Source organism: Orbicella faveolata, unplaced genomic scaffold (genome assembly GCF_042242905.1).
Source record: "Orbicella faveolata isolate gen_17 unplaced genomic scaffold, um_ofav_v1 contig_50, whole genome shotgun sequence".
NCBI classification, from domain to species: domain Eukaryota; kingdom Metazoa; phylum Cnidaria; class Anthozoa; order Scleractinia; family Merulinidae; genus Orbicella; species Orbicella faveolata.
In genome coordinates, this window is record NW_028301581.1 from 2,424,844 (window position 1) to 2,448,764 (window position 23,921).

The 23,921-nt window shown below is 38.4% G+C and overlaps 2 protein-coding genes and 1 long non-coding RNA gene across 5 annotated transcripts in view; 2 read left to right on the plus strand and 1 right to left on the minus strand.

The window, feature by feature from the left end:
* The window catches only part of LOC149095585 (uncharacterized), a 34,748-nt gene that overhangs the window by 6,375 nt on the left and 4,452 nt on the right, over positions 1 to 23,921 (plus strand). Inside the window, exons 1-5 of one of the 3 annotated variants that reach the window (XR_016204820.1) lie at positions 15,812 to 17,831; positions 18,651 to 18,990; positions 19,464 to 19,604; positions 20,432 to 20,596; positions 21,092 to 21,533. Coding sequence is in view for 1 of the 3 variants with exons in the window: in XM_089281860.1 (XP_089137986.1) it covers positions 21,372 to 21,646 (275 nt within the window). In the remaining 2 variants the exon portion in view is untranslated. Of the gene's footprint in view, positions 1 to 15,811; positions 17,832 to 18,650; positions 18,991 to 19,463; positions 19,605 to 20,431; positions 20,597 to 21,091; positions 21,647 to 23,921 lie in introns of those variants that run through there. The other 2 variants (XR_016204819.1, XM_089281860.1) reach the window with 2 other exon arrangements.
* On the plus strand, positions 7,079 to 8,071 carry LOC110063219 (dual specificity protein phosphatase CDC14AB-like). The gene has a single exon (XM_020770174.2). The coding sequence runs from the start codon at positions 7,161 to 7,163 to the stop codon at positions 7,875 to 7,877; it is 717 nt and encodes a 238-aa protein (XP_020625833.2). The 5' UTR covers positions 7,079 to 7,160; the 3' UTR covers positions 7,878 to 8,071.
* Positions 22,609 to 23,908, minus strand: LOC149095586 (uncharacterized). The gene is made up of 2 exons (XR_016204822.1): positions 23,863 to 23,908; positions 22,609 to 23,440 (listed from the first exon to the last, which is right to left on the minus strand). It is a non-coding gene; the product is annotated as an uncharacterized LOC149095586 (long non-coding RNA).

Here is a 23,921-nt window from a genome sequence, read left to right on the forward strand (position 1 = left end):
CTGAATTAGGAATAAATAAATGAATAAAGAAGCTTCAAGATTACATCACCCCCGGCAAGCTTCACTAAAGTTCCCAACACTTGCACAATTGGTTGATTTTTTCGTTGTTCATAATCTTTGCAGCGCGAACATCCCTTTTAAAATCTTTAATTTGTCCTTGACGTTTCGCCCTTCTGTTCCTAAACCATGTTGTCACTTGGGCTCCAGAAATTCCCAGCGAATGCGCAATTTAGTCTCTGTCTGAAGGGGAAATGCTGCAGTATCTGTTCATTGGTAAAGCGTCTTTTCAGCTTGGTTTTCTGCTGGAGACTTCTCAGAGCTAGGAAGCACAATATTTACTATATTAACAACTTTATTGAAATCCTTTTTTTCAAACAAACCTCCTATCATAAATGAAGACAAAAAGTCGAGGAAATTCACTCAACTCTTCCGCTTGAGCTTGAGCAATGCAAATCGTGAATGAACAAGAAATCTAAAACTACTTTTCCATTGCTTCAAGATTGTTCCTCTACATATATTCCTCAAGGTGGGCAATTCAAGAGCTTATGGGGAATTACTTCTCACTAAGAGTTTCCGTGGTAGCCCCTTAAATAAATGCTGGATTTTCATCATTACCTCTTTCGGCGTTTTCTGTAGCTGCAATGTCTTCTGGCAAATTGCTATGTATAAAATTCTCCAGACTTGAAAAGCGCGACAGATGCGGAGCGCTTAGGATTGCCTCAATAGAAAAAGGCAATATTCTGTTACTGGTACCTCTGTCACTGTGATCTGAATTTCTCCCATTCATGCTGTCCGTGCCTGAATTAGACAAATTGTTTCCTTCTCTTTGTATCTCCATGTGGAAAAGTTTCTTCCAGAGGATAGCAAGTCTTCACTCCTGAAAAACACTCGCCTCCCTCGCAGGTATTCTATATTCCCTGCGACCGAGTTAGGCCGCGTTGCGGCGGCTCTTGTAAGCTAAAGGAACCTTTCACCAAGAGGGAGTGCTAATTGTCAAGAAAGTCATAATCCCATTAATCAAGAAACCAATTTGCAGTAGTTACCTGGAAAATCTCTGGCAAACTGTTCATAACGAGAGCCATATTAGAAAACACACGTTTGTCGACTCTACTCCCATACCACAGGCGACAAAGCGCAATGCACATGTTTACTTTCCTGGCAAGAGAATAGCAAGTAGAAAAGTCTCTGTTCATTCTGTCAAGAATCAAAAAATCTATTGAAAATAATCGGCGCACGTTTGTAAAGTTAGTACAGCCCCACTCAAAACTGAAATTTAAGAGCAGGAAAATATACTAGCCAAGTTCCTCACGGCATTTTATTTTGTTTGCGCCTCTCAATGACTGTTATCGTCCCAGGAATATTCTCATCCGTTCGCACTTGCAGATCTATTTATCAAAACACTTATAAAAACACGCGCTCGTCACTCTGCTTAAACATTTCACATTTCAAAAGTTTCCTGTGTTCTAAGATTTTCTTTTGCCACTAGTTTCTTTACTCCTGAAAAACACTCGCCTCCGTCGCAGGTATTCCTTATTCTCTGCGACCGAGTTAGGCCGTGTTGCGGCTGCTCTTGTAAGCTAAAGGAACCTTTCACCAATAGGGAGTGTTAATTGTCAAGAAAGTCATAATCCCATTAATCAAGAAACCAATTTGCTGTAGTTACCTGGAAAATCTCTGGCAAACTGTTCATAATGAGAGCCATATTAGAAAACATACATGTTTGTCGACTCTACTCCCATACCACAGGCTCCTGCTCCTACTTATGAGTGACAATTGACACTCACCACACCCTAGGCAGGGGTCGCACCAACAGGATCGATGTTTACATTGGACATAAATTCTGTCATCGCATGGTCGCGACATGTGGGACCCTTATGTTGCGGATCAGACATAACTATGTCCGCGACACCTTAAGATCAAAGAGACCGATGTCCTGCCCCGAAGCAGGTCATATTTTGCCTGACCTTGAAAAAACATTTTTTTATTTTTCTTCTGTTGCAATGTCAATCAATTCTAAAATTCTGCGATAAATTAGATTTCGCAACTCAAGCACGCCTTGTGTACAGAGCTCTTGCTTCAACATTTTCCCAGTCGTCACAAAACATTAATAGTTGTGTTATTCTACAGTATGGCCAACCACTTTAATCCATACCGGGGAATCCATACCAATTTCAATGCTTTCAGTTTTCACAGTACTGGTATATATATAAGTGTCGTGACAGCGTGACATTCAGCTAGGATCAGGTGATCCGTAAAATTGTGATCGGAGACACGAGTCACTGTGAAAGAGGTTTCTATCGAGAGAACACAGTAAATAGGACGCGTTGTAACACTGGAGGAGAATTAAACAAGGATTTGTCGAGTACAAGTGAGTTGTGAGTGTGCGAGTTCAGGTGCACCCCACAAATTTGGTACAGAGATAAACTTTTGCTAATCATTAGTTTGCAAGGGGTTGTGATTTTTTTCAGCGCATTGAAATTGTCCTGACTTTCACTGGGCCGGGCGGATGGGTTATGTCCCCAAACTATTGATTTGCTCAAAATTAAATCAGCAGTCTTCCTGTCGTTCGATTTTACCGGGGAACCATTAAAAAAAATAATAGCTTGGTTTCCCCAGAGACAAAACAACGGACACCTGGCAAGCAAAAAACATATAGATGATCTTTCGTGGCGACTACAGCTTGGTTTGAGTTGTTAAAAAAGCAGGTAAAAGATTTCTTTTGTGTTAACGTTATGCTCATCAGTAGTTCTAAAGCTTAAATTCAATACATGCATGCATGCATAACACGATAAATGACTAGCCGGCCCAAGCAATTTTTTTCTCACTCTGCAAAATTCGGAGAAGTTTAGCCTTCAAAATCAGTAAACAAATTCCCTTTGCGCGTGAATTTAGAAGAAATTTTCAAGGGCTTTCAGTGCTTTCCATGGTCTATGTAGAAGACGCAAAAATAAAAAAAACTAATAAACAGATAAGTCGAAAAAAAGAAGTGAAAGATAAAACAAAAAAAAATGTTGCTCCACTAGGCTTCGATCCTGGGTCTTTATGAATTACATGTGATACACGTGCAACATAATGCTCTCCCAACTGAGCTATGGAGCAAACGATACCAAATCGTGCCAAATTTAATTATATATCACGACCTACAGAAACGCTAGTACACCTGGTTAGTGTCCTTGACAGCCGTCATTTGGAACGTTTGTATGAAAATTGCTCTCCAAGAAGCCACATGAATTTCTGGTAAAAAGTAAATATGAGGACATATGCATTTTGTTGTGTGCATTTGATTTTTCTCAAAAACAAAGCACAAACTGGCGTAAGTGGAAATTATTGACCAATCCGGGTGTGCGCAGAACTATTTATCAAAACACTTGAATTTGATACACACTTATGGCTTCTGCTAAAACTGTGCACTTTTCAATACTAAAGTTTCATGTGTAACAGGAGTTTCTTGTGCCACCGGATGAGTCTGATGCTTGGTTATGTTTCCCCTGAGCATAATTTTGACAGGAAAGCAAAACGACTGTGTGAAAGTTAAAATATATTTCTTTGAACTTGAAGCCTGTTTCAGGCATTCAGATTGTGGCGAGTGTCAAGATTAAGATATTAGCAGCATAACATTTTCCCACAATTTGTGCAGGGGACTTGCCCGGAAAAAAAATCCTGCAGAGGTAGTGGACGTGAAAAAAAATTCTCACAAGGTGAAAAAGTCCCACTCCCCCCCATCACTTTTCTAATGGTCCATCCCTAAAATAGACTACGAATAGTCCCTTTTCTGCTTTAATAGTCCATTGTGCGTGATGCCAAAGAAAACCGCAAGAAAAGAATGGCCGCACAAACTTCTAGGGGCGAGATGCACGCCCGTGTCTCGCCACCAGGATTTCACGCGGTTATTTTTTCCTCATGGTTTATTTACGGTCTCACTCAATGTTGGACATTGGGATCCCACTGTATTCTAAATAAACATTTGCATTTACGTTCCCCTGAACTACACAACCGAACAAACTTGACAGGCTACGAGGCATGGCATGTTAGTCAAATTATACTGGTTTTTATTTAACAACATGCAACAAAGCTGCACACTTAAACCCCTTACAACCCACATAAGGGAAAATGGGGACCGTGTACCCCTGACCAATGCTATGGCGTCACCACTGGGGTTTTAAGGTATAAATTATGTAGAAAATAAACAAAAGTAACAAGTTAATTGAAAATTAATTAACTCTGAGTTAATGCGGCTACAGTCTGGTTTACAAATTAGCTATAAAATCGGTAAATAAATAAATACAATGTAACAAACAGAAATACTAAACGCCTTTGAAAGTATTAAACGTTTTGGCAAAGTTGTTGAATTTAAACGACTTGAAACGGAAGACTTAAAATGTGCAAAAGTTAAACAAAGTTTTCGGATGGATAACTTAAGACGTTTCAGACTGCTTGAAAAAAACTTAACTCAACAATAAAGCAAATACTTCAAAACTTCCCAAAGAAGTAATCAAATAGTTTCCCACATTTGCGAAAGTTGTCTGCAGAAGTAACATGTAAACAACACAAACCATCAACGATACTACTGCATTCATCAATGCAAACAGTACTAATCCAGACCTGCAGTTCCAGTGTACAAATCAAATAAAAATATATCGGTATCGATGTTACTGTAACACCAATGCAAAAGAGAGCGAGAAGCAAATAAAATGCGAGATTGAAAATCAGTCAATCGCCTTATGAGTTCCACATCAAACTAAACACGTCACTGATACTTTATGGACGAAAATCAGTCAATTGACTTATGAGTTCCACATCGAACCAAACGCGTCACTGATACCTTACGGACGAAAAACACACCGAATGTTAAAATTAACCACTTAGTTACTTACGCAAGTCCAAAGTGAACTTGACTTAAAAATCAAGCGTCGATAACAAACTGTGTTCATGGCAGAAATGCGCACTTGAACGTTTTCCTGTTATTTGGATATTAGTCAATTTTACATAATCAACAGTTTGATACAAAAATTTACGACGGAAACTCAAAATTTCTTTCGTAGCTGAAACTATAAACTTACCCGCAAAATTTGAATTTATTACAGACAGAAAAATTACTTACGCGGAATTTCGTATATGAAAGAAAATCAAAACTTTTGTTTCTTCTATCAAGTGTAGCTTTTACTGAGTAAAACATTAACATTAAATTAAAAACTCAAAAAACAAACAAACAAACAAAAAACACAGTGGCTCGCAAAAATAGGCTCGCGGCTCCAGCTCGCAAACTCGCACATTCATCACACTCGATTGGAGTCGAGTATAAAAACAAACAAATCGATCCTTAAATTGTTTGGGTTCCATTGTCTTCGATCACCGAAGTCATTCGCGCTTAATCTTTCCGTTGAGGTGGATTGAATTCAAGTAAATTATTCCGTGAAAACAGAACAATGAAGATTAGGCGTGCACTCCTATCTCTTTTTTAACAACAAATTCCTTAGGCCCAGTTCAGACGTCGTGCTTTACCGTGCCGAACTAAATTCAGGAATTAAGTTCAACAAAAGCATGCAGAAGCACGGCATCTGAATCAAACTTTCGAATTAAGTTACTACCTGTTTTTAGCTCGATGCACATGAATAAAAATGCTTTCCTTTAGTCTTAGGTTGGGTACGTTCTTAACATATTCTTAAAACAGAGTATGCCTAATTTCATTGTTCTGTTATCATGGGGTATATATAAGTAGATAAATTTCAGAGTTTAAAATGCAACTTAAATAACAGTACCGCTAAAACAGGTCTGACACTGCATAAAGGGTCGTTTCTTTTGTGTTTTCGTATACGTGCATGTCCTTATTCTTGACTGGAAGAGGCGGTGGCGGAGGTGATGATAAAGACGGCGTGGGTTCAGAGGCTGGAAATTGCTGTAACGGAATATGTGTGACAGTGTCTTGGTTATGAGTGGGTGGCTGGTATAGCGGGCAGATGCGACATGATAATGAATACAAAACCAAAGGCAGAAGGAACTTATACTTATAAAAACCACATAGCTCCTTCACCTCGTTAATTACGGTGTTGCATGATGCAACTGGTGTAGAGGTAAAACCTAGCCTCAGCAAGGCTATCAACAAGGCTGAAAACATTTTCGCTGCTGAACACGTCGTGTCAAACTTTCGAGAACTAAGAAATGAATGAGGTTACTGTGCCATTCTCGCACCTTACTTCCGGTCGCACTTGGCAAAAAATTGTTTTGAAACCAAAAACAAAACCGGCTAACCAGGCTGAAATTCGCCATGTAATCAGGCCCTAAAACGGTGGAACATAAACTTGTATCGTTTGCGACTATCATAACTTTGTGGACGCTTTTAACTTTACTTATAATGCTAATTCGAATACTTCTGAAGTGAAAATACGTACAAGACATAAAATATGCCATATTTTCCGCTATGGTGCGAACGCGAAGCTCTTTTGTCAAAAACGTTTCGTCCTGGTCACCCAGGCTGGAGTGTTCGTATGAAAAAATTTTCATCCCGGTTACCAAGATCTCGGTAACCAGGCCAGCAAAGGCCTCTCATATGCACACGTCGAATTTTTTCAGAAAGAAAGATTGGCGAGGTGAGATCTCGGAAACCGAGCCAGCCCAGTTGACCAGGCTCATATGAAGAGGCCCTGAGATGGATAGTATTTTCTTCCTCCGGAGGGCGCTAATTGGCTGATTCTTGACAGCTTGCCCATGGCGGCACGAACCTGTACCCAACAGTCCTTAATCCTTAACTGATTAATCATTTCATGGTTAAAACATGTCCTGCGAAATTGTGAGAGGTTGCTTATACTTTCAAATGGCTTGCAATCCTGAAAATGATCCATCGCATCACTATTTTAGCATGGACGACGACACGACTTTGGAAGGTAAAAACGTTTACGACGCACTTTACTTTGGTCCTTTGAATCAGGCGGGAATCTGTAATTTCTGTTGTCTTGTAGACTCTATGCTTCACTCGATCCCAGCAGAGAAAAAGTCAGTGCTGTATACCACTGACTGTGTGGGACTTTTGGAGGCGAAGAAGCGAGCGCATTCTGTATTTTTATGTGCAACGTTCGCAATATGATGGCTCAAAATGACCGCCGAAAACATCTACGGATTACTAGGGCAACACTCATTATTCAACTCTTGCTCCTTACTTTGATATGGGTGGTAAAATATCTCACAATCTGGACATCTTGGACTGTCTTAAAGCCTTCGAGAAGGCAGTAGCTCAAGGTTTGATTGAATTCGACAAGTTTGACGTACAAAAATACAATCGTGAGGATTCCCGCTATAATTTGAACTGCATCATTCCCAAAAAATTACTCGCAATGGCGGATCCTCAGATGATGCCCGATTTTAGCAAAGTAAGGAAGCATTTAAAGGAAATCGGGGTCAAGGTAGTTGTGAGACTCAACAAGCACGACAACTTACTTAAATACGGGCGAGGGTATGATGCACGCAGTTTTACCAACCACAGATTTAAGCACTACGATCTCTACGTTGAAGACAGTGGTATTCCCCCGGGGGGAATCATTAAGAAATTCATGAGAATTGTGGATGGAAAATGTTGCAAGAAAGTTGCCGTTCATTGTCGCAGAGGTTTAGGCAGAACAGGATCTCTGATCAGTTGCTATTTGATGAAAAAGTTCCGATTCTCAGCAAGCAAGGCTGTGGGCTGGTTATGCATTTGTAGACCAGGAAGCGTCCGGAAAATGCGTCAACACCATTTCCTGGAGTTGAAGCAAGATGCAATCATGCGAGGCTGTCGGCCCAGAGAAATGAAGGAAGGAGTTGTAGAAAAACCCTTTGATTTAAAGTCCATCCACAAGCGCAATAACTTGTATCCAATTATTGAAGAAAACGAAGTGCAAACATGATTTTCTACTTGACTGTTACAGTCTTTCCCGCAAAACCGTGAACACCAGAGAAATTTTCTGGAAGGTATATTGTTTCGCGAGCAATCAGATGTGAGATGAAACTGCAAAGGTAACCGCCAAACCACAGCATGGATTAGTTACGACTTGACACGAAACAACAAGCTGGCTTTTTGTTCCACGACAATTCTTCATTTTTTCCCGTTTTTTAAATACTGAAATTGTCCTTTTTCTATTTAAGCTTATGTATAAGCAAAGAATATATATGAATGATATTTTATGGAAAAGCGATGTTGAATCGAGCAGACAGGATCAGACACAGCCAGACAGCACTTCTGAGAGCAGAAAATTGTACTCTCCTCTCAATTTTTATTTCGGTGTCTACAGTGTTTTGAATTATACGGGTAAGTATTTCTGGGTTTTAGCTTTGTTCCTGTTTGAACAAGAAGTAAAAACAGTTTTACATAGTTATCGCCTTACCTTACTTCGGTGCCGGAGCACGTGACATAACGCTTAGCATATTATGAGAATTTCTCCGACTCAAGATGTCATGCAAACAGTTAGCCTATAAAAAGTTGGTGCTGTACGATTCTCAAATTCCACGAGTTGATTTCCTCGGTTCGCAAATTTTATACCCTTTGGAAATATCGAAATTTTTGTTTTTCTTGAAATTCAGTTGAGAGTAAAATACTGCCTTCGAATACAAAGTCTGTCACTGCTCCAAAGCGTGAGTTTGGAAGTGAAAGTGAGAGAGTGAGGAGTCAGTGAGGAATTTGACCACAGGCGTGATTCATTACACAATCTCGTGACAGTTTGATAGAATGGCATTTTGTGAGGCTCTGTAACTAATTTGTTTACTTAAATTAAACGTGTCCTAGAAATCTTGAGTTTACAGCATTTGAATGTATCAGAAATCACTGTTGCAGAAGTGACCCGTGCGCGACATTCCACGCATCCATCTCCTTCCCTCTCACTGCACCTCTGTGAGCGATCATTACAGTTTCCTCAACAACACTTAAACACTCTATGGCGTACGTACGAGCGACGAAATTTAGGTTGAAACGCCTTTTTTTAGTCAGACTTATACAGTCCGTCAACAGAGTAATTCTTACATGAACTCGCTGAAAGCTTGATAGAACGGCATCAAATATCGTTACCTAGCAACGGAAGATGCAGTGGGACTTGGGGCCAGATTTGCATTTTCTTTTCTATCTTTTCATTTGCTATCTGCTTGTTAAAATTAGATTTCTTATTAATATCATTCGCAGAAATTCAGCAATCAAAACAGTCACAGAAGTGTTAACGTGACTGAAAAAGTTCGTTTCTTTCATTTACTCCCACGGGTAACTGTCACATGCAAGCTACCGAGTAATATGCAAATTTAAGGTAATGGCCTGGAATCCCAGCAGGAACAATAGTATCATGGGCAGAGCCAAAACCAGCATTTTAGTTGTCACCATGCCTGTGGACTGGTGCTGTCAAATTCCTGGTTGCAAACAAGCTGGGTTGTATTTTAAGAGACTAGACAAGCATCTAAAGCGGTGCCACCCAGCAAAGAGTAGGCAAGATAATTTTGTGTCATCAGTTAATAGACCAGCAGACCACAACTTAGTTAAAAACACTGATCGCGAAAGACACAAGTGTGAAGTGATTGGGTGCCGTTACTATGGCGTTGCGGTTTCACGACTCGACAGACACATGAGAAAGGTCCACAGAACTACAACCAAGGAGCGGGAAAAGAAAGAGTCGATGGCAGAATGTTCGTTTTCTTCTGAAGAAGAAGACTTAGACGACGCAGACAGCTGCCTTTTTGGTGAAATAACAAGAATTGTTAATAACCTATAATGGTTATAAAAAAATGGCGCTTTTAAGAGCCACCAAGTCTGAAAAGCTAATGATCAACGATGTCAACATCATACAACACGGCCATCGAAACGAAAGTGAATGAAGTAGCGCAATGAATAAGCCACTACGCTTTCCCGACTAAAACTTATCATACCCACGCTACTTTCGATGTTAATTTACTAAATGCGCGGATAGTTCCCTGGCGGGAGAAAATGATTCCTCCCACCTTGGGACTATTCGTGCATTTGGTAGTTCATAATTATTTGCTTCTTCAAGATTTTAGTTCTTGTTGCATTAAATTCAATTTTCTTCTTTTCTCGTTATGGAGGGTAAAAAACTCTCCAACTATCCACAAATTTTCTCAGCTTATCGTAGAACAATAATTATCCAAATAATAAAATTATTTCTGCGCCCAATCGTACACCCGAGCTAACAAGAATTATGGCAATTACCAGCTTTTATTGACATTTGTGACCCCTGATATAAAGCACACGCAATACAAATCAAAACAATCTCAGCTCACAAGTCAAAACCAAATCGCGGTGAACATTTTCTGTACACGGGATATCTCTACTCTTGAGTAAAATATGAGTATCCGAGTACAGCTTATAACAGGGCAATAAGTAACTACCCCAATAAAGCTTTTTATCATGGCAGTCCTTGTTAACTTAGGCGGATCATTTCTCTGAAAACTTCCTCGACGAAGTTAATTGAACGTTCGATCATCGAACTCAATCGAATCATTTGATTGACCTCGATTGGGTTTGGTAATCGAACATAATCGAACTCACCCAAAAATTTTGGCAATCGAACACAATCGAAGTGGTCAGTGTTATCTCAGGGAAAGACAGCTTACAAGGTTTAATGTGCTGTTCATGTTTTCCAGTATGAATTGTGAATTTATTGATTTTGAATTACTTTAACAATAAAGATTTAAACACAAAGGATAAGCTTTTGGGAGGAGCTTACGGTGAGAGCTAAAGAGCAATAAAAGATATAACTCACTCAACCATCGACATCAAAAACGAATTTTCAAGTATCTCTTCAATCATTTCGGCCAACATGAAATGATTTCCTAAGCTTTTTTGCACAAACATCACCTTCTGCAAAACAAATTATTAGTCTTGATAACGCAAAAACAAAAAAAAACATATACAGCCAAGCGTGTGGCACGCTTCTAAATTAGTTTGCTAATTTGTTCATGACAAAAGCATCAGTCCTTCGAATTAGCCTAAATTCTGTTGAGTACCCTCGAGTTTTCAAACATATTGTCGCGCGTAAAAGTCTCTCACGTGATAATGACTTTAATTCTCCCAAATGATTATCTTGAGTTTCAATTTAGAAAAGATTTGACTTAAGTTCAGATGATTCGCCACTGGTCCAAAAGAATAAAACACAGTTATTCAAAACAAACAAAACACATTTTGAACTGGTAAGTGGCTCGATCACTCATTAAATACACAAACCGATGCTCAGCTTTGACTCTATGTCTACAATATTATGGACGTTTATGATTATACTCGATTATGACAAAACAAATAACCGACTTTTATAACTCTATCTATTGTATAGCTTATTTATCTTATTTCATTTTAGCGTCCCCTGACTTCGCGCTCAAACCAAATGAAAGTGAATAGAGAATGACACCAAAGCATCTATTGTTTTCTTTCGTCCTATTCAGGATCCGAATTAAAATAAGTTCGCACATAAGGAGGCGCAACTCATATTATTGAGGGCACTTCTGACACACCGCGAAATTCGCACCTTTTTTGTTTATTGTCTTTTGAGATTCAATCAATTTTTTTGAAAGACTACTATAAATACCAGCTTGTGAGTTTTTCACGTTGCAGTGGTTAGAGATGGCTGAGGGAGCATACGATCCATACGATTTTGATAATGATTACTTTGTTGAAAGTCAAACTCCGAATCTTAGTGATTCTTTCATGGAAATGTTTCGAGAGGACTCGAGTGAAGATGATTTTTCTGGTTTCACGAGTGAGGAGGCTTTCTTTCTTGTACATAGTGAATTGAATGAAAATGTCTGTAAATCTATAGCAAAGATTAGGCCAAAAAAGAATGTCCGTTCAAAGATGGAAAAGTGAGTTTACACTGAGCTCATGTTTATCGGTGAAATGAATATTTGCCTTTTGAATGAAACAAAATCATTCCTCTTCGACTTTTCAGCAGATATTTAACTTTTATATCCCATTGATCTCCAGCAGTGAGTAAAAAATTACACATCTTTTTACATTTTCGTGGAAACAAAGGTATCTTGTTGCATACATTGGCATATTGTATCAAATTACAAACGTGTGAGTGAAAAGTAAAATTGTCACATTTGCTACAAAATGAACGAAACTCAACATAAAATACCATAATAAATTTAAAACCGTCTTGACAAACGGTAATTGTAAGCTGTCTTTGGGCCTTGAAAGAAAACTCAAACATGAAACACACACTGCTAGGATATGTCTTATCAAGTTTTTGTCCGCTCATATTCTGCAAAGGGGAAAAGGCCCAGTTGACTACCAAGGGAGAGAACGGCATGGGTGAGGACCTGTGTGACTACTGTATCAGAGCCGTAAATTACAGTCTGCACTATCTGAGATTGTCTCACTAGTTAGATAGAGATGAACTAAAAATGGCTTTACGGACCGAAAAGTTTCCGGGGCTTTCGAGAAACGGGTCCCCGGCGTCATATGTAGGTTGAGTTTGTTGTTGGTTCTCTTCTCTGCTCCGAGAGGCTTCCGAGAGGTACTTCATTGCACACCATTCAATGATTCTTCGATATTTTAACTTCGTTTTCCTTGAAAACGAAAAACAAATCCGCGAAAAAAACAGCAAGGCATTGTTAAGTAAGTAAATTGAAGGCTATATGCAAAAAATCAGGCACTTGTGACGAAAAAAAATTTTGACCTAAATAGTCACTTCCCATGTGCTACAACAGGCAAAAAATCTTGCAGGATCATCAGCAGATGTAGACTATGCAGCATATATCCAACAAATGCAGACAATGTTCTGTCAGGAGTTCTACCAATATTCTCTATTCGCGCTATTGTAGGCGTTCAGCGCAAATAGAGTCAACCACAGCTGGGTAATCCATTGCAGGTTTAAAAGAAGCAACGTTAACGCGTCTATTTATTTGAAAGGAACCTCGTTCTCAAAATTATTCTTTCAAATAGTAAGCAATGGATGCTATGAATTGCTGGAAAATATCAACAGGTGCTACTGAGGTGGAGTTTTACGCCGCCCATTGTCAGAGAAAGAGATATGATAAAAATTTACCCATGAATAGGAAACAATGGCTGAAACACATACCTATTGAAAATAATCAGTGAAGGACACTGAGTTATACATCAAAACAAACTTTCGTTCACATGCATTTAACTAATTTCTAATTTCCTTACACTCCACTGATTTTAGTTTTCGATAGAATACAATAATAACGTACCAAGCTCTATGATCTGTCTTGAATGCATGGAGGTGAAAAATTCGTGTATGTGAGAGCACAAACCCACACTGTTCAATAAAATATTCATTAAAGCTCTTTAACTATTGGTGACGTAAAATGAAATTTCATACCGGTGAAAAACGGAAATAGTTCGCGACCATTTGTGAGCACAAGAATATAACCGACACACACATTTTCAAACCCTGAATAGACAACATACAAACAATACAGGTGTCACAATGCAAGGTGCACAAAAACATGGTAGCCTTTGTACACTTGCTAAAACATGGTGATATATTGATATGTTGCTTTCGTCTTTGTCTACTTGTTAATAAGACTGTGACAGTAAAGCCAAGTTTCACGAAAAAAACCCTCAAAGTTAGAAATCCTTGAGAGAATTATTTATCTTTCTTCGTACGTTGATTCTCACTTCGCTTCATGTTTCGATTTCGAAGGGGAAAAAAATCAACATCTAAAATCCCGACTTTCAGCCACGTATTTTATATCCCAGCCGGCAAATAACATATATGTACTTTCCATTGACGCGGACGAGATACCACCGAAAAGTTTCTTTGTTATTCTTATAAGACTCACTAAAACGCTGCTTTAGAAGACTTTTTGTCTACTAAGATAATCAGTGTTGGCTTTCTAACTTTTTGATTATGTGGGAGGCCATGGCCCCCCAAGAGGCTGTACGTAATCAGCCTGCAGCAGGTCCCTTTGGGTTTAAAGCTTCAAGAAGCTTAGTACCCCAGAGGGCGTTCTGCCGTTTTAAACGTGGAAGAGGTGAAGAAGGAGAAGGAATATCTTCCTTTGGCACGTCCATATTCCAAACTGAATGAGAACAGTGTGAGATACATACAGGATGTAGTTGCTAATACATATGGGAGTGTATTTCATGTAAGCGTGCGCATTGGTGAAGCACGGTAACCGGGCTGGCTCGACTGTGTTTTGCTTTGCTTGTTTCAGTTGTTGGTTTTCTTGGCTGGGCAAATCAGACTTTGATTTCGAACAAAAAATAATCAGCAATAAAAGGAAAAAAACGTCCAAGACGGGTTGTCAAGTGTAGGGAAAATGTCTAAGCCAGCGTTGAACTAGCGGGTCTGGGTAGCATTGTCTCAACAACCCAACGACTTACAGATTGAGCTACGAATGCTAATGAACTATTTGGGGTGAAATTTTCTGTGTATAAGAATTTGTCCACGTGGCATGCACGTGCATTTTCAGGCCATTCAGCGAAGCGATCGCAAAATTGATGATCGTTTCAAACAGAGCTTGACGACGAACCAGAGCAACAATTTGCAGAAGATCGTTTCAATCAATTAAACAAAATCCGTCCATGACAGGTTGTCAAAGGAAAAATGTTGTGTTGAACCGGTCTCTCAACAGAACGTTAGTTTATTCGAACATGACCACGGGGCATTAATTTTGTATCGGCTCAAAAACCTAGCGGTCGCTGATTTTATTTCATTGAATTCGCTTTTTGAAAACGCTACATGCTCAAATGCTCAAACTTCACTTTAAAAAAAGACCTTGAAAAGTCTAGCAACAACGGCATAGATAATTGGGCGAATCTTTCGATACACTCACTACTTTATTAATCGAAGGTGTATTTCGATGCGCATCATCGATAATACTCCCTATTTTAATATTTTGGTTTCAAAAAGGAGAGAAATTAACAGAAAAAAAGGGGCTGATGTGTCGAACCGGTCTGATGACAAAACGTTAACGTTCGCGACGCACAGCGCTTTTATCGCATGTGCGAAGGAGACAACATGACTGCCTTCCATAAAAGCAATACTTGTATCGGCTCGAACAACTGGGTTGCTGATATTCACTTTTTGAAAACGCTCAAACATTCAAACTTTGCTTTAAAAAGAGACCTTGAAAAGTTTATTGACCACGGCATCGATAAATGGGCGAATCTTCCGATACACTCGGAATGTTATTAAGCAGTATTAAGTGATTTAGGGCCTCTTTATATGAGCCCGGTAACCGTGCTGGCTCGACTGTGTACTCTGCTTTGCTTGTTTCAGTTGTTGGTTTTCTTGGCTGGGCGAATCAGACTTTGATTTCCAACTAAAAATAATCAGCAATAAAAGGAAAAAAAGAAAAGCCGTCCAAGACGGGTTGTCAAGTGTAGGAAAAGTGTCTCTGTCAGTGTTGAACCAGCGACTCTGACTAGTGATATCTCGTCAACCTTGCGCCTTACCGATTGAGCCGGTTTGCGCAAGAAATGCTGTAACTCCCACTCAGTGGATGACACTTTTTTGCCTTGATCTCTCTGGGATCTCAACAGAAAAGTGAAATCACTCAAATGGAAAAGGGTGCGAAAATCACACTTCCTTTTGTGAGGCTTGCTGACAACGGTGTTATATTTTGTTTGCCTTGCATCATTGTGTATCACGCACAAAGTAAGATAGAAGTAAACCGAAACCAATTTCAAGTTTTCATTGAATATCTGAGATTGCGTTCAAACTGATTACAATAAGAGAAAGTTAAACGTCTGAAAAAGACTTCTTAGTAAAGAAACAGTATCTACGTTGCGCAGCTGTTCCTTAAGATGCCAAGTGTGACACTACTTAGCTTTTGATAAACTTTTTAGCATCCCAATAGGTGATTTTTGCATTTTTCCGAATGCCAGAAAAACTGCCCTTTTAATTTGAAAGAAAAAGAAAAGAAAACAATGCACGTGGAAAAGCCGTCGACTTGTGTCATTTTTGTCATTCACAATTTAAAAAGGCCTTTTTACACTTCTTTTTCTTATGTAGTCAAAGTTTTAAATGCTAGAAAGACGATGTATAAGCACCTAGTTCAGTAACCTGTTCCTTGAACTTGCAGCAAAATGTAATTATTTCGAATCCTAGTGTCTATCTATTGCAATTGTAAGAGACTGACACTTCTGTTGTTTTAACTTGTTGATTGCATGTAGTTTACGAAAAAGCCGAAAATCCTGTAATTCGATAAAATGCAACTTCCTGAAAATCGCAAAAATTAATATCCAACTAGAATAACCAGTCTTTCACAATAGCAAAAATTAGTTCTCGCAAAACACAGAAAATTGCCGATCCGCAAAATTAAACTCTCACAAAAATTTCATACTAGTCGTCAGTTGGATTTTGCACTAATCTTGTTTTCACATTCTTAAAAGTTCATTAATAAACAACTTAAGCAGACACTAATTAAGGATGCACTGAATAAAAATGAGTTCGCACATTTATATAATGCGTTAGAACTTATTGTTGGTCTCTTTATTGTGATTGGCCGATCTGTTTCAAAGGGAAGAATAAAAGAAAATACTCGAACTGATCTCGATCAAACCTTACCAGAGTGACCACAGGAAAGAGAGGGAATATCGTCACAACTTGTTTAAATCATATATCAGATCTATTACTATATATCAAATCTATTCTATACATCGTAAAATTAAGTTTTATTCAGCTATGGCTGACGTTTTCGTCAATCCATTCGAATTCGTCAGTCCTAATTGAGGAAACGTTTGCTATCTTGTTGGCAGAATGTGTTGGGCATTCTGTCAGTTTTGTAGAACTCAATTCCATGTTTGAAACCTTAAACTGTTTTCTACGAAATCTTCCATTTCCTATGATATTGGAGTTTTAGAAAATTATGTGAAAAGACAGAATCATTTCGGAGTACTCTTGTTGGCTTTCTCTTCATCTGCTGGAGGGAAAAGTTGTAGTAACTAAAACATGTTTTAAATACTGTAAAGCAGTTCGCTTACAAGATTGTTTTTAATCGCAGTAAAAAAAAACTATTAAGGAGAGCTTTGGAAATAGATTGCTGTGAAGTTCAGTGGAAGCCTTGTAAAAATTAATCAATGACATGTTAGGTTTTTTTGACATTGTAAAATCCAGACACCATATACACTACTGTTTGCACATGCCGACTCCATTCTTACTTTCACTTTTGTTGAGGTTTGCGAATGTGTAAGAGACAAAATAGTGAGTATTATCCTTTTTTTCCTGTGGTTAATTCTTTTATAAATGGTTTGTTCGCGCAATTGCGTCACTGAATCGGTTTACGTGCAATCTACAAACTTTTCGTAAAAAATTCTTTGCAACTAGCGACTCAGCTATGAGATACAAAGTCAGGTGTAAAAGATAGACCCATTTCTACATACTTAATATTAGTTGTATTTAAATCACAGGTTAAGTTCTCCAAAATTGTTTTTTTTGGGTGTGAAATTTTGTCCGAAATTTGAAGTTTTACTGCAATAGACCTTATCACGGTTTTCGACATCATCTTGACGGGTAGGCAAAACCGTTAGAAATTACAGTGTTTGTATGGGAATCCGATGGCAATTGCAAAATCGAACTTTACACACTTTGTGAATCGCAATGTTAAAATACTAAGTTTGAAGGATGTAGCTTAGCCAGAAGACACTCAGTTAATTTTTTCTAATTTTTGCGTTTGACAGAACGCATACTATTTCAATTGTTTTTTCCCGCGGTTATCCATCGCAATGCCATAAGATTTCAGGGTTTGGATGCCATCTTGGACTGGCTTGCTGGCTGTGCCACAAGTGGCCTCTATCTCATGTTAAATTTTTTTTCACCTCCGGGAACTGGTATTTGATACGTGCAGGGAAATTACTCAAGATAGCGGGCATTCGATGTTATGTTTGAATCGCATTGGCTTTGGTATGTTAACCATGGGAACTACTATATGGAAATTGCATTTGATGATTAGTTCCAGTCATGAAAGATATATGAAGTTCAGTTTTTTTCTGGTCGAATACTGTTTGGAATCGGTGGAAAAGTTCTCTGAAGGCAAGATCCATAACAGTGTGCCTGAACCAAGGAACGGCAAATTATGTAAATACTGTCCACTTTAGTCATCAGGGGAAATCGAAGTAGTCGCACGGAGTCTGTTTACACAGACGTTAAACAAGCATGCGATTGCAAATATTTGCTTATATTTGTGCTTCCAGTTTAGAATAATGTATGTAAAATATACTTTTACAAATTAGTTTTTACGTTTAAACATTACCAGTTAATGTGAGAATATTTAGCACGGAATTTGAAGGCTATAAATGTAAATATTTCAGTTCTGTTAAACTTGTGAGTCTACGGAAACTGGTGCTGTCACGCAACGTATCAACTTATCGTGGCTTGTACAGGGGACTTTGACACTAGAATATATTTGTCTGTAAAACCTTGGTTGTTGATGAAAAACGTTGATTTATGATTTCGGACCGCTGAGAGGCTGGGAAAAAATATTTATAGACTGCTTGTCGCGGCGCATTATATTTCTCTCAAAATTAAATCCCCTTTCACAATGTAATCCTTTCATATATTGCTAGGTTAAGTTCTGTTTCAGGCTTTTCTTATAAACCCACCACTATTAAGTATCATCAGTAGTAGTAGTTTGCTTGGATGATGATCAACCAAGATAGACAGTCTACCTTTCTAAAAAGTTGTGTGTAATTTTCCTGTGTGCTCTTACTTTATCTGCTTTAGGTGGGCCAGAAATGTCAAAAAGACGGCGCTTAACTCTGGACAGCAAACTACAACAAATAAGGGCAAACATGTCTATGCCCGGGAGACAGGTCCTGACTGCGGGTGCAAGTTAGAATGCTTCGAAAACATTAATGGCAATGATAGGAAATGGATCATCGATCGGTTTAACGAACTCGGGAACCATAATTTACAAAATGTCTACCTGGGAGGGTTGATCACTGCCAAGGACATTCAGAAGGTCGGCGCTCAAGGAATGTGCAGCAAGGCTGACAGAGAAAAACCCCAGAAAAGAAAATGCTTCTATGAATACTGGGCACCAACAAAAGCGCTAAGAGTAAAGGTAGAGTCTTCGCGGGTGCTTCCATTCTAACATAAGTTTTCAAGCCAAGATTTGCTATTTTTAAGAACAGTATAAATGTTCACCATGATAATTTTATTGTTAGATTTAAGACTAATTTTCAAAGAAACTTGTTCACAAACGTATACACTGTAGCCTAACCTGAATTTAAAAGGAGATTGATTTTCTTTCTAGGGGGACCAGTGAAAGATAAGTCTTAGAAAACACATGTTTAGTCGACATAGCTAAACAATAGTTTAATGCCAAAATTTTGACAAATTCAAGTAACGTTGACCTTGACTGTGGCATAATAGAGGAGGCGATGGACTTGCCTTCCACCCTTTGGGTTTTTGCACTGTCAAGATATTCGGGAAGGAGTGACAATGTAGTTTGACAATTACTTGGAGCTATTATTTTTATCATTTTAAGACCAATAATTGATGACTGAATATACTTTTAAAAATTTATTTTTGTAGGTTTGTCTAAATGCCTTTACCTCGTTCCACAGAATTTCCCGAAACCGGATCAGAACTGTCCAAACCAAAGAGGACGTCAGAGACAGGCGGGGAAAGCATTCAAATAGGCCAAACCGAATAGGCGAGGAAACAAAGCAAAAGGTGAGCCCCAGGATTATGAACTAAGAAAGAGACTCGCTAGCATTGTATTATGAGGCTCTAAAAAAGCCCTATAGAAAAACTGAGGTATTGCACAAACTGAAGGAATACAATAGTTATTCTCCAGGTTTATTATATGGCTGTGTCTCACAAGGACTGGGAGCTACCGAATTCACAAATTTGATTGGCTGAAATCGATATTGACCACGGTCTAGATTTTCCCATCTAGACCGGTTTTATTTTGTGTTGAAAAAGTAGCAAACTAAAACACAAAAATGTTCACTGTTTTCTTTTATTTTCTTCTCAATCATTTATGGAAGTGCCAAAACGCCTGTTGACAAAGAAAAGTAAAGAGGACGTGTGTAAAGAGGTCATGTGTACAGACCTCACTGCGTTCAGTCTGTACTCACGACCTCTGTCAAGATTCTCCCATACAGACCTCCTGCTCGGTTAATAAGAGCCAAGTAATATTATTATTACTAGTAACTTTGTTAGCAAGAGTCTGGAATATAAGGTGGCTCATTAAAGAATGTTTTCGTTCGCAAGGAGGAGATGATAACCACGATTCGACTTTTTTTTTCAAAGATTTAAAATTTGGTTCATAGTGGTTTGTAGTAAAATTCTCGCATTTTTTTCAAAACATTTGTGCAAAAAGTAACAATCGCTTACTTGTTTAGAATATAAGTTCACTACTGTGATAATTGGGATCATAGCGATACTGGAAACGAACAGGTGTAGGCTACAAATGAAGCGAGAACTTGCAACTCACATGTTTCTTGAACAGCCGATGCGTGATGTTACTCTGAACTTACCAGTTCTCCCTTATTTAGGTCATAGATCACATCAACTCCCCCGGCTCAAGAGTCACACTATTCACGAAAGAATAATGCCGGAAAGAAATTTCTGCAAGAAGACTTGTCAGTGAGACGCATGTACCAAAAGTACTTGCAAGAAGAGGAAACAACAGTCTGGGAAAGAAAGGAAGACATTTTAAGGTATATTTCTGATACGAAATAACCACTTTAAGCAAAGAAAGGCATGCAAGACTCATTTTTGTAGATCAAAAGCAGCATTCAGTACATTCAGTTGTGATTAGGTTAATCCAACAAGTTTGTTTGGTTACGATGTACAGCAAAAAAAAAATCAGAATTTTTTACTTCAGTATCTTTGCTTATGACTTCAATGAAACTGTTCCCAGCAAGACAGCTAAACATCATGCAATCTCCATTTGTAGCTAACGGTAAACGGCAGATTGGTTGTTAATAATGGGTAATTTTATAATGAGAACTAATCTAATATTGTCGCCAAAATAGCATAGTCTTATTCTGCAGCCAGCATTGATTTTTAAAAGCCATTTAAACGAGAGGACATTATTGAAGGAAAATAATGTTACTAAAATGAAACAACCACACATCTGATTGAATACTAATGATAATAATAATCATAATGATAATGATGATGATGATGATGTCTTGTCGCCTTTATTGTAGAGCCAAACAACAAAATGAAGTTCCTCCACCCCCAATACAGCCCACAATCAGCGAACACTTCTATAGACGCACCTTCAACACCAAATTCAATTTGGGGTTTGGGACGCCAAGATCTGATACCTGGACCAGATGCGATGAGCTAGCTATTGCCATTGACGCTGCCCATGGTCCAGAAAAAGACATGCTGCAAAAAGAGCAAGATGACCACCAGGCCAAAGCATAAGCCGGGTACACCAGGAAGAGGGAAGAGAAGCAGGTAGCCAAGGAAAGTTGGAGGGGGATGAGGAGGAGACTAGGCAGCCACCACTCTTTCTGTAGTAAAGACAGTGTGGACATGACAACATACGACTTTAAGCAAAACCTCCCCACCTTAAATCTTCACCACAGTGAAGTATTTTACATGCGGCAGTTGTGGGTGTACAACTTCGGAATCCACGATTGTATATCAGACGTCGGATACATGTGCATGTTTGGCGAACACACGGCCAAACATGATGCGAACGCGGTCGCTTCCTGCCTCCACACCTTCCTCACGGAATATAGAAGCGGAGCAAGGTAATATCTTAGAATAGTTTGCCCCAAGATTTTACTGCTTGGAACTGCATAAAATATCTGAAAAAGTGCATGTGCTTAACATGAAAATGCTCTCTGGTCATCAAAAGCAAAATTGAAAGTGAATATCAACGAATGAACAACCTAACAATTACTTGCTGAGTTATTAGTAGAATTCTACTACCCCTGCGAAATAAATTCCCAGTAGTCTGGGAATTCCTAGGAATTCCTAGGAATTCTTAGGAATTCCAAGTTATTTCAAGACATGCAAATTATGCTTTATCCAAGACCTTGGAATTTCTGGGAATATTTGGGAATAGTGGAAGTATGACTGGGAATTATTGGGAATTCCTAGGAATTCCAAGTTATTCCAAGCCATGCAAATTATATTTAATCCAAGACCTTGGAATTTCTGGGAATATTTGGGAATAGTGAAAAGTATGACTGGGAATTATTGGGAATTCCTAGGAACTCCTATTATTTCCCAGACTGTTTTAAAAAATGCGTTTGGAATATCTAGGAATTTTTGGGAACAGCTAAAACACATGAAATATTGTGTTTGAAATTTCTATAAATTTCCCAAAATGTCAAAATTAAAGATGAACTCAGTGCATGAATCAGTTTCTGTGAATTAGTAAAAATCAACAGGATCATTTCCCTGCAGTTCCATACCTTTTCATTGTTGTCAAGCTCCAAGGTAATTATTTACAAACAAATGTTACTACAATAATTCCAGTTTAAGTCTGACAACTCGACATAAAACTATAGCACTCATAACATTGCTTTTTAGATCCAACCTGATTTGTTAGTGTATATGTGCCCATATGGACCCTTAAATCAAACACCCAGAGTTTAACAGATAGAAAAATGGATGCTCTTAGATTTGATAAATAGATTAAGCAAAAAATTCCTGTCAGCATAAATGTATATATATTATTTACAATTTCGATAAAACCAAAAGTATATATATGCATGTATATATTTAATATAATTGTAGATTCACACACATACCCATCACAGCCCACTGTTGAACAATTTTTGACTTGATCCTTTATGACTTTAGGAAAAAGAGGAAGACATCTCTCACAGATGTCAGAAATGAAAAGCTCACAGTTTCCACACACTTGCTGTACCTTTGTAAAACTGTACTGTGACATTCTCTGGACAAATTACCCGTAATTTCATTGAAACAAGGATATCTTTAGCAGCCTCTCATTGTCATACAATGTCTTGAAATTAAGGCCAGAATAGCCATACAGGCATATTCTTTGGCAGAAAATGTTTTTTTCTTGTGAACAATTAGTTTCACTTTCATCAGGGGAGTCCAATGAATGGCCGTCAGTGTCAGAGTTCTCAATTTCTTCAGAGGAGTCAGAACTAGAAACTTCAACATCATTATCTGAATCACTGTCTGTGGACAAATCTGAACTGTTGTGTGTATTACATCAATTGGTATTTCTGTAGTCTTTTCAGGTACAGTGTATAGGCAACTCAATTTCATCAAATGCTTCTGTGAAGCTTCAATTCTTGCATAAAGGTTGACTCCATAGTCCATCAAAGTCATCCACAACATTTCTGCCAACAGCCATCTCACTCAGGCGAGCCGAAAACTCTGAGGTGTTCTGTTCATGGTGCTGGAAATGATCTCCAGGAAAAAGTGATGCAAGAGAGGGAGATGACATCAACTGCCCTAGGAAGACTGCTTTAAGCAATTTATGTGGTCAAATCTTGTAGATTTTGGTATGGGTATAGTGGGATCATCAATATGTTTCTTGTATTTCCTTGTCCTCGCGGTCACTTTAATTCATGGCACAACAAAATCAAAAGAATAAAAAAGATTATAAGTCAGTGGGAAACAAATAAATAACTGACATAAATGACAAATTAAGAAAAACCTACATCTTGATGTATTGAAAAGACTATAGATCTCATATAATGTTAATCCCTATAAATAATTCAAAGGAAATGAATTTCTACTTGCTGCATTGTGCTGACTGGGTGTTGAAACACGTGGGCTCTCAAAATAGATTTGGTGGACTTACAACAAGCTTCAGCTTATTTCGCAGAATTTATCTCGTTTTCTCAGGTCGATCTGAAACCTTTTAGGTGAATTTCGGCTTTTGGGGTTTTCAAAGAGCACACAATGCATTGCTTAGTTTGATTTATTTAGAATTATAGCTTATAATAACAGAAAATCCCTATAAAATTGGATTCCTTACCTTTGCAGTGAACTTGATTTAAGTGCCTCACGATCCTTTGTTCTCTTGACAACCGTCGG